Below are 18,166 nucleotides of genomic sequence, written 5' to 3'. Positions count from 1 at the left end.
ATAAATGACACACCGTAGTGACTAACGTAATCCTAGTCCAAAGTCCCCTTTCCTCCATACCTCCCACCATCCTCCCCCCTAATAAAATTGGTGTCATTAAGCAATGGGGACTGAAGAGTGGCGCCGGTGGGTGGAGTCAGGGGTGCGCATGGACCCAGGGCCGCGCCTCTAAATTTAACGTTTTTTTCTGGTGAAAAAGGTTCCATCTGCCGTCCCTAGTGAGGGACGCCCATGCAGTTTGGATGAAAGGGGACTATGGACTAGGAGTACATTAGTCAATACGATGAGTAACTTGATCTCCCGCACTTTATCAGCATGCAGGGATTTTGAGGTGTTTTTCCAGGGCCCCAGTGTTGGCACAAGCATGTGAACAGTGTCTGGTACACCTTGCACCAGTACCTTTTTTTTAGGACTTATTGTACATGCTGTAAGGGATAATAAAGTCATACGCCTAGACTAGATGTTTTACCTGGCAGGTGTTGAAATATGAAAGGCTAAGCTGCTGCAAATGGCTCAGAAAGTGGGATGACTTTTCCTGTAGCTGGCATTGGTATAGATTGAGCGGTCACTCAAGATAACAAAACAATCAGTTGTATTGGTTTAAGAATGACCAACGTTGATGCATTTACTGGCACTATCAAAAGTAGAGATGTTGGTAGAAGTACAGTCATAGGGGAAGGGGAATGGAGGTACCCACACTGGCAATGTGATGAATGCTAACTGACAAGTAAATTAGTTGAACTTGATGGTCCAAGATCGATAATAAAATTATCAGATAGCCCAAACTGAGAGTGGAGGTGGGCTCGTCAGACCGATATAGAAACTGGAACTTCCATTTGCTCACTGAAAACTTAATTCTGCTGTTGGGCATGTTATCTATTCAGATGCAGTCCAACTTCAATCTACATTGGAAGAAAGGCTATAACATGTTCTCTCCCCTTTGTACTTGCACATTGTGGTGGAAAAATGGTCTCCAAGATCTGGTATATTTTGTGATCAGGTCAGTTATCGGGTGTAATTAGACGCAACACAGCACCATATGGCCAAATCAATGGCAGTTTTTTTTTTAACACTAAATAAATGAGTTAAGATGATATGATATGGCATTTATAACGCGCCTATACACAAATGTTTCAAGGCGCAACAAGGCAAGGGAGGGGGAACAGTGGGAAGACCGACAACGATCCTACTAGGCCAGGTGTCATGCAGATCGCGCAAGTGCATGGGAAGGGGGAAAGGGAAAAGTGAATGGGGGAAGGGAGAGGGGAAAGTGCAGTACATGGGATTGTAGAATAAATAAGATAAATAAAAGCGGCCAGATAGTGGCAAGTGCATAAGTGCTGGTAGGGGCATGTAGGGGTACAGGAAACAGTCCCCAGGTGCGGGGGTTGCCAGGGATGCTGTGCTGGTGTGCAATTGGTGAGACCTGGGCCCGAGATCAGAAAGGGTGGCCAGGTAACAGGTGCAGTTTCAGCCAGGAATTTCAGCAAGGGAGAGGGGGTAGAGAAAGCGGAAGCAAAGAGGAAGGTTTTGAGGTGTTTCCGTAACCAGAGATCGTTCTCCTTAAGTTTCAGGGAGGCAGGAAGGCTGTTCCAGAGGGAGGTCCCTGCCGAAGAGCGAGATCGACCACCAACTCGTTACTTGGAGTAGCGACTGACCCTGTGGGAGTTGGAGGCGGATGAGCGAAGAGCTTGAGAAGGAAGAGATTTGGGAAGGGAGAGTTGCAGGTATATAGGCCCCTGGCCCCAGAAGGCCTTGTGGACAATGCAGAGGGTTTTGAACTTAATCCTCGCAACCACTGGGAGCCAGTGCAGAGATTTCAGTACTGGAGTGATCCGATCCCTGGGCTTGAGGCCAAGGACAAGTCTCGCAGTCCTGTTTTGGATATGTTGCAGAGGGCGGAGAGTAGAGGCAGGCAGATTTAGATAGAGGCTGTTACAATAATCCAGCCTAGAGAGAACCAGGGCTCTGGAGACAGTGAGCTTCTGGGGGAAGGAGAGGAAAGGAAGAACACCTCTGTGGAGGTGTAGCTGGTAGTGTGACTTCTTAGAGACGTCAGAGATGTGAGGTGAGAAGGAGAGTGTGGAGTCTAAGATGACCCCAAGGTTTTTAGCCTTGCAGATGGGAGCAGGAAGAGGGCCCGAGAGCTGCAGTGAAGGAGGGAGTGGGTGTGCCGATGAGTAAAATCTCAGTCTAACTGGCATTAAGGCACAGGTCATTGCAAGCACACCCCTCCTGGATAACAGACAGTCAGAGATGAGGGAAGGAGAGGAGTCAGCCGAGGGTAGCCTGAAAATGAGCTGGGTGTCATCCGCATAGCACTGAAAATTGGGGCAGAGAGCGGCGATGCGATGGGCAAGGAGTGCCAGGTATTGGTTGAACAGCCAGGGAGAGAGGTTAGATCCCTGGGGGACACCACAGGTAGAGAAAAAGATATCAGAGAGGAAGCACCCAAGTTGGACCTGGGACGGTCGGTCGGAAAGGAAAGAAGTCAGCCATGCCGTAGCCTGACCAGTGATACCTAGGTTATCACAGAGACGGTTGAGCGGGATGGCATGGTAGGCCGTGTCAAAGGCAGAAGAGAGATCAAGCAAGATGAGGACACACAGGGTGTTGGATTCAAGGTTGGAGAGCAGGTCTTCGCGGATGTTCAGGAGAGTAATTTCCATGTTTCTGGCAGCTCTGAAGCCAGACTGATGGTCATGAAGACAACCAACAGATTCGGTGTGGAGATTAAGCTAGGAGATGTCCAGTTTCTCCAGGAGCTTGCCCAGGAAGGGAGTGATGGAGATTGGGCTATGGTTAGCCAGGCAGGAGGGATCGGAAGAGGGTTTCTTAAGAAGAGGGTGGACAAGGGAGTGCTTCAGGGGGGATGGGAAGACTCCAGTGGCGAATTAGTGATTGCAGAAATCAGCCAGGGTAGGAGCCAGGGAGTCAATGTGGTCCTTGATAGTTTTTGAGGAACAGGGTTCAACCTGTTTCGACAAGACTTTAATAGATCAGACTTGTCTAGAAACCTTGTCTGCAGAGAAAAGTGGAAAGGCAGAGAAGGAGGAAGGCGGGTGACTGCAGAAGGGCCAGAGGAAGAGCAGGGAATAGAGGGAGGGATGCGATAGGAGGAGAGTGAGGACAGGATGTCCTGAGTTTTAGAAATGAAGTGAGAAGCCAGTGCCGTGCAGAGGGCCTGGGAAGGGACAGGAGAGGTAGAGACTGCGGCAGGATTGGCCAGGTCCTTGCAGATTTGAAAGAGTTCAGCCTAGTTGTTCGATGCCGCAGAGATGCGAGCTTGGATATGGACTCTCTTCTTGGTGAGGACAGAGAGCCGGTATTGCCTTTGCAGCAGGTGGCAGGCCAGTTTGTCAGAGGATGAACATGAAGCACCCCATTTCCTCTCGGCCACCCTGCACTTGCGTTTTAGGGTGACTAGGTCCGAGTCATACCATGAGTTACACTTGGCTTTGGGCTTCAGGCGAATTCTAATGACAGGGGCAAGGCTATCAAGAGTATCAGATATAGAAGAGTGGAGCGTGGAGAGGGCTGTGTCAGGGTGAGAGTCGGCTAACGAGGGAGGAGGGGGTGAGAAGGTGGTAGCGAAAGCCTCAACTGACATGCGCTTCATGGGTCGGATGACCGAGAAGGTGGGTGGCAGTGATGGAGGTGGCTTGGCCTGAGGGGTAGGGAGGGTGAGGTGGGAGGATAGGAGTAAGTGATCACTCCAGGAGCGAGGAGTGGAGAGAGGGACAGAGAGAAGGTCATAGGAGATCAGAGCATCGAGAGTGTGCCCTGCAGAATGAGTCGGGCCGGAGGGGAGAATGGTGAGTGAGAGTCGCAGAGGTCACGAAAGAGTCCAGAGGAGGGACAGGAGGCATCCAGGCGGATGTTGAAGTCTCCAAGAAGGAGTTGTTGAGTGGTTGAGGCCAGGAGTGAGGAGGAGAGGGCCGCCCACTAAGAGAGGAAGGAAGGAATCTTACCAGGTGGCCGATAGTAGCCACAGTAAGGGAATGGCTGGGGGAGAGAGAGAGTCGGCAGACGAGGCATTCAAAAGAGGTTTAGGTCTGCGTAGGAGTGACAGAGGCAAGAATCCACTCAGGGAAGATGATGCTACATCCCCACCAGAGCGGTTAGGCTTGGGCGTGGGCAGGATCTTGTAGCCGTCTGGTAGGAGCATGTCAAAGCTGGTGACAGAGCTGGCCATGAACCATGTCTCAGTGAGACCGAGGACATTGAGGTCAAGTTCTTCAAGAAGGCAGCAGATATCAGAGGAATGTTTGACAGAGCGAGAGTTAAGATTGGCAATGTGGAGAAGGTTACCATCCTTGAAGGACTTCCGGGGAGGGGTGCAGATCAGAAGTACGCCTTGCGGAGGTGTAGAAGGAACCCGGGAGGGGGGGAAGGCAAGGAAGCCGAGGAAAGGAGAGGGGGGACAGCTGGAGAGGAAAGAAAGTTGATGAGGCACGGGAAGCGTTTATCAAAGAGGTGAAGGTTGGCCTGAGGGCCTTGGACCAAGACGGTCCCATTAGAGTAAACATTAATGATGACCTTAGAGGAGTGGAAGGAGGCCAGGAGGACGTCCCAACGGGTGGCACCATTAATGGGAGAAGAGGAGAAAGGAGAGAGCACAGAGACCATGTGAAGGGTCCATAAGTCATGTGAAGGCACGACAAAGAGGATGTCGGTGAGATTTTCCTTGGAAGAGGCACTGGTGTAGGTGTCGGCAATGGGGAGGCCTGGGTTGGAGACCAGGATGTCCTTTTTAAAATTCTTCCTACCAGATTTAGTGAGGAGAGCAAGATAGTCAATAGAGAAGCAGTTAGAGAAGATTGGAGAGACAGAGAGCACCATAGAATAGGTGGGAGAGGAGGAGGAGGAGGAGGGGGGAGGGAGAGAGGAAGGCACAGGCAAGAGTAGGCAGGCAAGATGGCAAACAGCAAGCAAGTTGCGCAATAGGACAGACTCTAAGGGTTAAAGAGCTCACAGTGCACGACTATAGAACTGGTGAGAAGCCTCTTAAGTTTGAGAATCCTGAGAGGGGAGAAAAGGCCTACTTTTTCACAGTGCAAAATTTAAAATACTCCTACGTCCTTTCCCCTTTCCTCCATACTTATGGGACATTCCTCCGTACTGAGGGACGGGACCGGAGCACTTTGTAAAAAGCATCACATTTTTCAAAAATGTGTCCTTCCTCTCTTTTTACGGGGGGTACCGCAGGCGGCTGTTACCCCGCCCTCCTTAGCTCCGCCCAGCATATTGCCCATCAGTCCTTTTCTCTGCACGATGGGGACTGGACGCACTTGCATCTTCAGAAGATTTTTTCCTTCCAGTGTTCTCCTCTCTTGCTCTGGCTTAGCGGTCGTGTAGTAGTCTGTCTCTGCCGTTTCAGTTAGACTTTCCTAATTGTTGTTCTTGTCAGCGACGCTTCGCTAGGGCAGATCCCCACCCTCTTTGTTTAGAATGTTTGTGCCCGGATCACCGGTGGGACTTGTGTTTTTACTGCGACTCCCTTTCGGTCCGGGCGCTTCAACGTCGTTTGGAGCGGTGGATGGAGGTCTTTCAGCACTCTCCCCCATTGCATTTTCTTATGTTCATTGAGGAAAAGAAGAAACGCCTGGGGAGTTCTTTACTTTTTAGACCACCACGGCCGGGGGACTCCTTTCCCGGGTCTTCGCGGTCTGGGAGGAGCAACAAAAGCTCTATTACCGGGGCTTGCCCTGAGGTGCCTTCTAGGCCTAAAAGTGTACCATAGTTTTCTCTGAAGGCCTCCGTCAGGGCCCTATTGACACCGGATTACTATCCGAGGCCCCTCCTGTGGTGGCTGTTTGTGAGCCCAGTACTACTGTGGCGGTGGGTACCGGAACTTGCTTAGAGGTCGCCTTGGCTGGATCTTCCTGTAAAAATACTGGGGTGCGCCCTGAGGCCACTGTTGAGGCTGTCGTTACCGAGCGAAAGTTCAAGGTCTGTTAGGGAGAATTCTCTTTCTATGGCTAATTTCCCTTACCTAGTGAGTCCCCCAGCAGCTTTGCTGGATTTCTGGAGTTTATTTTTTCCACTTGGTAAGAGTGAGCTCTTCACCCCCCCCCCCCCCCCCGATCCCCACCCCCCCTACTCCCCCACCACTCTTACCTGTGTTTTGCCATGTGTATTTCATCTGTTTTTGTCATTGTGGACTCTGGAGTACACCACTTCAGTAGCCCCACTCTTTTGTGTGTTACACAGCACCTTCAGTGCAGTGACACAGGGTTGTCTTTTAGACTTCCCACCAACTCCATTTCTGGGGCTGACTACTGTCCCCCAGAAAAGGGTAAAGTTGCCTTTAACTTAACCGGATTTGCCTACTTTGTTCGCCGACCTTTGGCTGCCTTCTGACCAGAAGCCCTCTTTTGGCTTCTGGGTGGGCTGAATGTGAGGGTGGGGTGTAGTCACCCCCTGCACAGGGTTTCCTTGGAGACCCAAGTCACACTTTGTGTTGATTTGGCTAAGGTGGTTGTCCGGGCTGGACAACCCTCCAGGCTGAGTGATTGACAGCCAGGCTGCGTGAATGGGGGATTTTGGCATAAAAGGCAGGACTCTTGGGCTAGAAGGCAGAGTCGACCAGCTCGTCTTTTCTTCAGTCAGCGAATCCTCTCCTGGGTCGAAATCACTGCTGTGCTGTAGTGGTCCGGATAGCCATCAGAAGAGCCCTCTCCTGTTTTAAAGGAGCGCGCCTTTTATTCATAGTTGTCTATTTCGCCGCTGCTGGCCTCATCCCTGGGTAGTGCAGATCGCTCCAGACGTCATCCTTCTTGTCCCAACGACTGAAGCCGCAGGAACCGTGAATCTGCAGGAACTACCAGGAACAACTGCCGTGGCACTAGCTTTTCTTCAACGGAATAAGGTACTGTGCACATTTGGTCTGTCTCTCCCTCTTACCAGCCTGAATCTGGGCGAACCCTTTTCCTCCACGAAGATTTGTTCTTTCTTACCTCCCTCTTATAACTTTTCCTTCCATTTGACAATCTTTACAAACTCTTGGTATCTCGAACTGTTCAACGTGTGATCCTCGGCAACTGAGCATCTGCTCCATTGACTCTGGCGCAGGCCTATTGACTTTAATCTTTATCTTTGAACCAGTCCTCGAGTCCCCTTACCTTGAAAAAGTATTGCCTAGGATTTTTATCCACTTTTCCCTTGTTTAAAATTCCTAAGTACAAAGTGTGTTTTAACTTCATGAGCATTTCTATCCGCAGGTATGCGTTCGTATCGCAACACCGGTCTGTCAAATCCTAATGTACTTACCTTTGAATTTACTGGAACAAGCGGAATTGGTTGTGTGTAGTGTATTTTACGTGTGGTTTCGAATTTATAGAAGTGAAGTGTTTTATGAACAGATGGTTTAAAATAAATGTACTTCTGTTTTATACCTGAAACCTTGCGTCAGTGTTTGCTTGAGTCACAGTAATTGTGGTCCTTTTTGTAATCTCTACTACTGCTCATTTACTCTTGAGATAAGTCTGGCTGCTCCGCTACTGCTACCACTTTAACAGTGTAGTACAGGCTTGTACCAAAGGTGAACTTGTATTACCACTTGTCTTAATTGTGTGTAGTGGTCCCTAAGGGCACTGCACAGGATTCTGCCCAACAAGGCCCTTCGTGAAGGGGCTTTTACCGGGCTCGTGTCCGAGGTCCATCGTTTTGAGGCAAAATTGACCGACAGTTCTGAGAGGCCGGTTAAGGTCTTGTTGGTGAGGTGTGTTCCTCGTTGTTCCCGTTTAAGCAATGACACCAGATCTGTTGAGGGGGCACAGAGTGAGGTCTTGAACCGGAATTCCTCCATTAGCAGTGGGGCCGAGGTCCTTCCGTTGAAGGCTTTTCTGGCTGATAGTATGTCTCAAAAATATTCTAGGCCACACAGTGCCGGCTCGGCTGAGGTTCCTTGTATTAAGGCTAAAATGAAGACCCCTAACCCACCTGTGGAGACCCCTCTCTCGCTTCCATACATGTAGCAGTTTTCCTCAGGTGCGGACAAAATGGTGGCCGCTCCCGCCAAGACTACTTTGGCCAGTTTGGATTCCTCTTACAGCTACGCCATAGTGTCTAGGTGTGGGGAGTGGGTTTTCAGGTGATCATCTTTTTTCTTGTGCACATCCTTTTCGTCCAGTTTATGACTGGAACGCTCGGATGCCCCTACCGCACAATGTCTCTCTTCCTCAGGCATCAGCGCCCTTGATTTATGTGGACACCAGTGGGGAAGGGCCCTCTTGGCAATCCTCTCCCTTGCGTCCCTGGAATTACTCCGCTCATGAGAGGCCTCCTCTGGTCCCGCCTAAATCGTCGGCGAAGGATGTCTTTTTCGGCAAGTTTCAAAGACTTATGCATTCCGACTCCATGAAGGAGTATTTTCAAGGCCTGTTTAGGGAGATATGCCCATCTGCGCCGACGGTCCCAGCTGCGGTACCGGTGGTTCCGCCGGCGCCGCCTTTACCGGCTGGGCCTCCACCGACTCTTCCTCCCTTGCCTCCGTTGTCCCGAGTGGACAAGTCTATGGTGGTGCCTGATGCGACTCAGCCTGATCTGACTCAGCCTGATCCGGATCTGTCGAACCACGCACAAGGGGATCCGGAAAAGTGAAGACCAGCCCCGCTCTGTCAGAGCCTTTCACGACTGGGTGCTGGACATGTGTCTGTTGGATGTTCCAGTACCCGAGGCACCAGCTTCACAGAAGGGTGTGCTTTCGTGGGCGTTCACCTTGTCTCCTTCGGAGCATACCGGCTTGTTCTTGCAGAAGGACGTTTTGGCCGAGGTCCGTAAAGTTTGGGAAAAACCACGCTCTGGACTGTTTGTCAACAAGAAGATTGACACGCGTTATAGGCTCCATTCTTCGTAAGAGGTGGCTTTAGCGTCGTGTCCGCCCCCCCTCCACCACGGTAGTGGCTGCTGCCACTTTGCAATCCAGACCTGCCGCATCGTCTTCTGCAACGGCTACACAGCTTCTGGCCAAAGAAGACAAACTTCTTGACTCTTTGGGAAGGAGGATTTTCGCTAATTCAGCCCTGCAGTTACGTCAAGCTAACACAGAACTGGTGTTAGCGGGGTGATTGATTATTTATTTGTAATGCACCATTAACTCGCGAGTTTCAGGGCACAGAGACATGGAGACGAGGACAAAACATGAATGTGACAGGACAGTTCCTAATAGAATCTCAAGATCAGTGGGTCAAGGGTGGCGATCTCAGTTGAAGAGGAGCGTTTTCACTATCTTACGAAAGCGTAAGTAGTTAGATTATTTCCTTATGTGGACTGGCAGGTTGTTCCAGATACCTGCTGTGATGACTGGAAAGGATTTTCCCAGTCCGGACATGCGTTTGTGTGGCATTACTGCGATCCTGTTTTGATCCATGGATCTTAAGGCGCGGCTTGGAACATAAGGTCGTATTTTGGATTTTAGGTAGCCTGGTTCCTTCCCATGGGTGCATCTGTGGGCTATTGTAAGAGCCTTGAAGTGGGTTCTACTCTCCACTTTGAGCCAATGTAATTCCTTCCTAGAGTTACTGATGTGATCGGATTTAGATTTGCGGTTGATTATCCTAACTGTGTTGTTTTGGATAATCTGGTACGCCTGTAAGCTTTTTTTGTTGGCTCCTACCAGTGCGTTCCCATTGTCTAATCGGGATAGGATAGTTGCTCCGGCCACTGTGGCACAGTTATTCTCCAATAGGTAGGGTCTAATGGCTCTGAGGAGTCTCGGGTAGTAATTGCATATTTTTTTATGTACTGCGTCTGGGCTTCTGCTCCTAGGGATGCTTCCGTCACCATACCCAAGGTTTTCACTTTCTCAAGTACTTTGATGTTTGTGTCTTCGGTCTTAAAGTTTGCGTAGTCGTGGGATAATGAACTTCTGGCGTGGGTGGATCCATTGACCATCAATTCGGTTTTGCTGCCGTTCAGGCACATCCAGTTGGAGTCCATCCATTGTTCTATGATGATGTATATCCTGAGAAGTTTGTTGTTGTCAGTTTTGTGGTCTCAACTAAGTTACAATACCAGCTGCGTATCGTCCGCATAGTTGGTAACGAATACATCTCCATAATCTAAGTCGTAGCATAGATATCTAATGTAGAGGTTGAAAAGCAGTGGAGACATGCTGGCTCCCTGAGGGACCCCACAGAGAATCTCACTTTCCATGGAGAATTTGTCTCCCAATGGACTCAAGAGGTCCTGTTTTTTTAGAAAAGACATTATCCATGTCTTTGCCGCCTGTGAGCAGTTTGCCGTTTTTCCTAGTGCTACTTCGAGCAGGTTATGATCCAGTAGGAGTCCTGTTTTTCCCTTGTCCATGATGCTGAGCATCTTTGTAGGTCCAGCATTGCTGATTCTATGCTGTGTGATGGTCTGAACCCACATTGTTGTGGGTGAAGTGAGTCGGAGGCCTCAACGTGTGCCTGTAATTGAGCGGTGGCTACTTTGTCCATGATATTAAGCAGGAAGTTACATTTCGTTATTGGTCTAAGGTTGCTTGGGTCTCTTGGGTCCTGGCCCGTTTATTTTTTTTAATCAGGTGAGTTACTGTAACTTGTTTTATGGCCTCAGGGACTAGCTGGTCCTTGAAGGAAGTGTTAACAATTGTTGCCAGTGTGGGGGCGAAAATGTCTGGATATTCCAGAATTGTTTTGGTAGGTAGGATTTTTTCCACACAGGATGTTGGTTTCATAGAGGCAAGTGTTTTTTTCATCTCTTCTGTGGTGATATACGAGAAGTTAAACATTTCTATGTTCTCGAGAGGCTCTTCTGCCGCCATTTTTACTGTTTTAGGTTTGTTTAATTGAGCTCTTGTGATTTTGTCTCTAGCCTTTTCTAGCTTCTCAAAAAAAGCTTTCTGGGTGTTGTCGCATTCCTGTTGTGAGGGTGAGAACGGTGGCGAGAATGCAAGGCGTTTGTCTAGGGACTTCAAGATGTTAAAAAGTTTACTTGACACATTTTCTGCCTCCATGATTTGTTTATTAAAGTACTGTTTTTTTAGCCTCTATTATTTCTTTCTTGTAGCATGTTTCAGTGATTTTAAATTTTTCCCTGTTTTTCAGCTGTGGGGTTTTTTTTCCAAGTGTTTTCCAGTTTTCTTTTGGCTCCTTTTAACTGTTTTAGTTCTTTAGAGAACCATTCTTGCAGTTTGCTTTTGGTTCTATAAGTTTTGGTCTGTAAGGGAGCATTTTGATCTAGTTGCTTTTTAAGATGGTCTAGGAGGGTACTCATCAAGATGCCACAAGAGCCCTCTTCTTTAATACTGGTTGTGAAGTCTTTTATGTAGGATTCAAGTTGTTCTTTCTTGATGTTTTTAAAGTTCCTTTGCGTGATTATTTTTGGGGGGTTGGGATTTTTCTCCTTAGGCGAAGGGAGAGGGACCTGAAAAGTGACACTGTAGTGGTCTGACCAGATACAGGGTTTGGTAGTCGTGTGTCTCAAGGTTGTTGGTAATTATCCAATCCAATTGATGAGCGTTTTTCATGGTTGGTTCTTTATTTGTGATTGTGTAGTCTGTTTTGTAGTGAACTTTCTAAGTTGATGGCGTCTTTATCTGCTTGGTTGCAATACCATCTATTGAGATCTCTGACCGCTAATGTGGCGCAGTTTGGTCCTTTAAGGAGATTTAGGAGGTGGGTAAAATTTTCATTGAAATCCGGGGTGGGAGATGGTGGTCTGTAGACTACTATTAAGTTAAGGCAGTTGTTTTCAGTTGGTAGGTGCTTAAGGTGAATAATTTTGCATCCACCAAATGAAGATTTGCCTTGGAAGAGTGCAACGGTGCTCCTAGCAATTACTGCAACTCCTCCTCCTTTTCCGGTTTCCCTGTTGGTGCAGTAAATTACATGCCCATCCGGGACAGTAATGTCACAGATGTAGGGCCTATAGGCTCAGAGAGCCAGGTTTCTGTGATACAAAAGATGTCAATATCTTCCTCAGTGATCCTATTGTGGATACATTGGGCGTGTTTGAGTGAGCGTGTATTGAGTAGGTACATTTTTAGTTCAGTGGTATGTTTTGTTGTGGTTGGTGTGGCTGGCGACTGAGTGGCTATGGGTTTTTCTTTTTTGTGTTGTCTTTTGGTTGCAAGTTCCTCTTTGTTACTGTTTTGGTGGTTTTTGTCCTGGGCTAGCCGTAATGCCATCATGGCTTTGTTTAAGCGATAAAGTTTTTGTTGCTCAAGGAGCAGTAAGTTTAAAGGAGGGAAGCCCAGATTAATGTAGGGTTAATGAGATTTAGTACCACAGCGTTTCCCGGCAGCGTTTTCTGCGCCAGACGCCGTGGATGGCGAGGACCGGCGCAAGACCGGCTTGGCCCAGAAGCGCCGGCGCTGAAGCGCCTGATGTTCCCCTAAGAGGGGCGCTGGTGCTTCTGGGGATTGTAGTCCCTGTGTGCCTGCTAGCCAATAGTAGTGGCTGATACAGGAGTCAATAGCGTGATCACTAACAAAAGTGAAAGTCTCTTCGCACCGCAAAGCGGCTGCAGTTGCACGTGGTTACCAGAGTCTCCGGGGCAAGCAGTAACTGGGCGTTCCTACCGTGCCTAAGAACACGCTGGTAAGTACTTTCCTAAGCGTACAAGTATATTTAGTGGACCCACGCTGTTTACTGTTTATGCTGTCTCTTGCATCGTGATGGCAAATATGAATGTATGGTGAATATGAACATGTGGAAAGGTCTGTCGGAGTTTGAGGATTTTATTCCCGCTGAAAAGCTAGAGAATTTCAGAGCAGGATTGTCAGATGCAAGGATCCTGGCGCAAGATATGCTGGAGGCTTCGGTGCATCATGTCGACACCTCGGCCCAGGGCCTTAAGCTTGCCGTGGACACCTCTCGTCAGGCTTGGCTGTATGCCACCAAGTTCTCCAAGCAGGTGCAGGATAAGGTTTTGGACCTGCCCTTTGATGGTAAGGAGCTTTTTCATTCTACAACGGGCGTTGAACTGACCAAAACTAAGGATAGTATTCAGACCGCCAAGTCCTTGTCTGTCCTGGTGAAATTGCCTTTCAGGGCACAGAGAACGTCCTTGCAGCCTCGGCCTTCCTCTGAGTTCAGGGGTTTTTTGGACCGAAAGTCCTGCAGGGTTGATACCCCATTGGGAAATTCCCGCCGACGGCAGCAACGGAACTGGTTTTTCTCCCGTTCCTCAGCCTCCTCTTCAGGTTCGGTTGGCGCCGCCACTGAAAAACCAGCTAAATGAAGTTCCTCTGCACTCGCACGAGACCCCATTGCGTCTCATTGGGAGGCGTGGCAGACCATCACCAAAGAACGGTGGGTCTTGTCAGTCGTTCGGGCGGGCTTCCGCAACCCCACCCATTAATCCTCCCTTCCAGCAGTCTGGGTCACCCTCCCTCAGAGCCGAGATTCAGAAGTTACTGGATCTCAGGGCGGTGGAACCCGTTCCGCTAGGGGAGCGAGGGGAGGGTTTCAATTCCCGGCTGTTTACGGTGCCCAAACCCAACCAGGCTGGCCTGCTCACCATCCTAGAACTTTCCCAGTTAAATCTCTCTTCCCCAAGAGACATCCAAGATGATCACGCCCTGTCAAAGTCCTCTTTACAGAAGGGTGATTGGCTCAGCGTGGTGGACCTTCAGGATGCGTACATGCATATCCTGATCTGGAATCTACATCGCAGATACCTACGGTTTTCTGTGGGAGAGGAGCACTTCCAGTTCCGAGTGCTCCCTTTTGGCCTCAGCTCAGCACTGCGTGTCTTTACGAAGATGATGTTGATTATCGCAGCTTATCTTCGGCTTCAGGGTATCCACGTGTATCCGTATTTGGACAATTGGCTGCTGCGCAATCCTTGTTTGCTGAAAGCCTCGAGCAACCTTCAATCTTTCCTACAGCTCCTGTTCCACCTTGGGCTGTCGGTGAACTAGAGGAAATCCTCCATGCCGGTCACTGAGGACCTGATTTTCCAGGGTTTTCGTTGGAACACGATCGACTGCAGAGTATACCTGACCGGGGACAGAATAGCGGATCTGGTGGCCACGTGTCGGGTCTTTGCGCAGTCAGACAGCATTTCGGCCTAGTGGTTGGTTCCAGAGGCTTCTGGGCCTCATGGCCTCGTGTGTATTGGCTCTTCCTCTTGCTCGGCTCAAGGTGAGGCGGACGCGCATGGCTTTTCGGAGTTCTTGGCGTCAAGCTGTCGATCCGGACTCCAAAATGATACCGATTCTGGTGGTCGTCTCTCAGCAATCTATCGGTGGGCGCGGCTTTTCAGGACCCTGCTCCGCTGGTGACGATCACGACTGACTCTTCCCTTCTGGGGTGGGGTGCGACGTTGGACCCTCTCCAAGTTTCCGATCTATGGTCGCCCCTAGTCAAGCTCCTCCATATAAATCACCTGGAGCTCCTGGCGATCTTCCTGGCGCTCAAGGCGTTCAGGCCGATCATTGTCAACCAAGTGGTCCGTGTCCGCACGGACAATGTGGTATCCATGTTTTATATCAAAAACAGGGGGGGGGGAATACCAAGTCTCCTCCTCTTGTGGATCTTGCCATTCAGATTTAGGAATGGGCGGTTCAGCATGGCATCTGGCTGGTGGCAGTACACATCCCGGGTCAGCCGAATGTTACTGCAGAGGCTCTCAGCCGACGAACGATGGTCAGCTACGAGTGGGAATTGAAAGTGGAGGTCCTCTTACAAATCTTCCAGTGTTGGGGCACTCCAGAGGTGGACCTCTTCGTAACGTCAGCAAACTTCCTCTGTATGCCTCCAGAAACGGTCTGGGGGATGCTCTGAGATTGATTGGCACAACATGAAGGCCTATGCTTTTCCGCCGCTGCCTCTGATTCATCGGACGATTTGCAAACTGAGGAGCGTGGTGAACTGTTCTCTTCTGCTCATAGATCCGTGGTGGTCGGCCAGGTTCTGGTTTTCAGAGCTTCAACATCTGTCGGTGTGTGCACCGATCAAGCTTCCGTTGGTTCCCGACCTGCTTCACCAGAGAGATCGGCAGCTGTGGCACCCCTCCCCACAATCATTGTTTGGCGGCATTGGTGCCCGAGTTCAGATCTTTAGAACATCTGAACCTGTCTACTGATAACCTGCGCATTATTCTGGCAGCCAGGAAGAACTCGACGAGATCTCAATACAGGAGCAAATGGCTTCGGTTCTGCCACTGGTGCTTAGCCAACCAACTGGATCCCAAGGTGGCTACGATCGACACAGTGCTGTCCTTTGTCTCTCACCTGGCAGAGTCTGACATTCATGTCCTTTCATGTTATCTTTCGGCAGTTGCCACCTACTTATCCACTGACCAGTGCTCTTTTTCACTATCAAATCCAGTGGTTAAAAGGCACTTTGCGGGTCTAATGCGTCTTTACCCTCCTGTTCGCAAACCTCACCCGACGTGGGATCTGAACGTGGTCCTTACAGCCTTGTGCCATAAGCCCTTTGATCCAATGGCTACGGTAGATGTTAAGCACCTTTAGTGGAAGGTGTCCTTCTTGGTCACCATGACTTCGGCAAGACGTGTGAGTGAGCTCCAGGCTTTGTCGGTGGAGCATCCCTTCTTGGTTTTCTACTAGGATAAGGTTGTCATGTGGCCGAATCCTTCTTTCATGCCAAAAGTGGTCTCTGATTTTCATCTAAATCAGTCATTCTCCTTGCCCGTTTTCTTACCAAACCCGGCTTCGGAAGCTGAAAGGGTTTTGCATTGCCTGGATGTTAGAAGAGCTCCTAAGTTCTATCTGGACAGAACATCTGAATTTAGGAGTTTTTCTCAACAATTGGTGACCTTTGGTAATCCGCAGGGTAAACAGGCATCCAAATCGACTATCTCCAGATGGGTTGCCGCCTGTATTATGGAGTCTTAAACTGTTCAGGGCCTCCAACCTCCTAAAGGGATTCATGCACACCTGGTACGGGGCAACACAGCTGCTGTTGCCTTTCAAAAGTATGTCCCCTGGGAGACCATCGCGAAAGCGGCTACCTGGGCCTCTCCATTGGCTTTTTGTAAACACTACTGTTTGGACCTGAGCTCCAGATCTGATGCTGAGTTTGGCCAGGTTGTGCTAAAAAACCTTTTTCAGTAAGGGGTTTCCATCCACCCGTAGTTCCTGTGAGGAGTGCTTGGGAATCTCCCAGAAATATGGAGGAAATGGTACGGGACGTAGGAGTATAAGGTTACTCACCGTAGTGACCACCTTACTCCTAGTCCATAGTCCCCTTTCCTCCATACGCCCGCCCACCGTCCCCTTTAATAAGGTTCCTCTATTATTGCTTAAAGGTCTCTGACCTGACGATAGAAAAGGACTGATGTACAATGCGCCGGGCTCCGGTCCCGTCCCACAGGACGGAGGAATGTCCCATAAGTATACAGGAAATGGGACTATGGACTAGGAGTAAGGTTGTCACTACGTTGAGTAATCTTATTATACTGGTACAGTGCGTATTACAACAACATGTGGAGAAGCCAAGTTTGAGAATCCTGAGAGGGGAGAAAAAAGCCTAGTTTTTTCACAGCGCAAAATTTTAAATACTGGTACAGTGCGTATTACAACATGTGGAGAAGCCACCCAAGTTTGAGAATCCTGAGAGGGGGGAAACATGCCTAGCTTTTCACAGCGCAAAATTATAAATTCTGGTACAGTGCATAGTACAACAACACTGGGGACAGCACAGGTGGTGTAAGCAGGGAGGCTAGTGGGACTAACCAGTGGAGACTGACTGGCAACTAGCGTCCCCTGCGGACACCTGCAGACCCAACAGGAGCCGCGACCGTGGGCGCCGCCCTTTGCCTTAGGGGCCCCTAGCCGCAGGTGCTGCCGGGCAGGGGGCTGCCCTGGGAGGAGGAACATAAGAGGAGGAGGGGAGTGCCCAATCAACGTGAGGTGGGTGGGATGGAGGGAGGAGGGAGCTGGGAACCAGGAAGAGGGAGCAGAGAAAGGGAGCGCTCGGAGGCAGCTTGCCCAGCAAGTTTAAACAAAACCCAATAAAACACTAAATCAATCGGCACACAAATGCAGGGTGAAGTGCACTCTCTTAACTCTGCCTGGATGACAAAACCCAGGTGCAATATCTAAACCCAGCATCTAGATGGGGAAATATGCAGAGCAACAAATGTCAAGGCCAAACTTATTAATAGTCTAATAAGTAAGATTTTGTCTACTATAATTACATTTTTTTAGATTATATTTACAATACATTTTTTGGAATCTTGTTGTTATTTTGTGTACATCACCCTTCTGGTTTGTAAATTAATTATGTCCTGTAAAGAGGAATAGAATACAGGGGATGTAACGATAGCTAGGGGACATGTTTTTCTTGGAAGCAAGACCACGCAGAGCAACACAGGTTCGAATCCCGTTCCCCCGCTTAGAGACTGGCCTTTGTTATTAAGTCTGTTTATAAAAGATTAATTCATGCAGGCCTTTCGCAGAATTACTTGCAGGGAGTGTGATTGCGATTAATTTATTTACTACTTTGTGTGTAGTTCTAGTTGCACAATTTTCAAGTTGTTTTTTGTCATCTTCACTTTGACCGTTTGTTTTTATGTTTCATCTTTTAGATATTTTAGTATGTCTAATTTCTATGGACATACACATGTTTGGACCAGATGCTCTTACTGCAGTAAAGCTAATTGAACATCAAAGCTCCACAAACCAAATTCTTTCTGAAATTAGGCCCCAGGCAGTGGAACATGTTGCAGCAGCCGTCCATCCATCTCCTGTTCCTGGTAAGTGAAATATGCATATTATAAATCTGTCAAAAGATGTTCATGGCCTTAAGTAGAGCAATCGCTCTTCTCCAGAAAGCCCTGCCACTCCACATCACCTTACCCAAGATTATAGCTTGCCAGGCGAACATCACTCATACATAGAACTGCGAACATTAGCCTGCATCACATCGAGAGAGGATTTTGAATGTTAGCAAATGCCACCCCTAGATAGAATTGTGAGCGTTAGCAAATGCCACACTTAGACAGGATTTTGAATGTTAGGAGATGCCACACTTGGATAGAGTTGTGAACGTTAAGCAAACACGGACTCTCAAATCTAGGTATAGCCTCCCCCTTTGTCTATTGTATGGTGAAACGTAATGTATTAAGATACCTAGGCCTCTCTCCATCTCTGCAGGCCTCTCGAATCTAGATGAAGCCTCCATCTCTGTCTGTTATATGTGAAGACCCACCTATTGTGGAACCTAGACCTTTCTCCCACTATACA

General features: G+C 49.0%; 1 protein-coding gene across 1 annotated transcript in view; it reads left to right on the top strand.

The window, feature by feature from the left end:
* The window catches only part of ARID2 (AT-rich interaction domain 2), a 1,843,885-nt gene that overhangs the window by 996,460 nt on the left and 829,259 nt on the right, over window positions 1–18,166 (top strand). Inside the window, exon 11 of the mRNA XM_069629837.1 lies at window positions 17,509–17,676. Coding sequence (XP_069485938.1) covers window positions 17,509–17,676 — 168 coding nt within the window. The remainder of the gene's footprint in view (window positions 1–17,508; window positions 17,677–18,166) is intronic.

The sequence above is a fragment of the Ambystoma mexicanum genome, chromosome 12 (genome assembly GCF_040938575.1).
Source record: "Ambystoma mexicanum isolate Mex_15411 chromosome 12, UKY_AmexF1_1, whole genome shotgun sequence".
NCBI lineage: Eukaryota > Metazoa > Chordata > Amphibia > Caudata > Ambystomatidae > Ambystoma > Ambystoma mexicanum.
The sequence above is the reverse complement of the archived record's forward strand: the minus strand, read 5'-3'. Positions and strand labels throughout refer to the sequence as shown.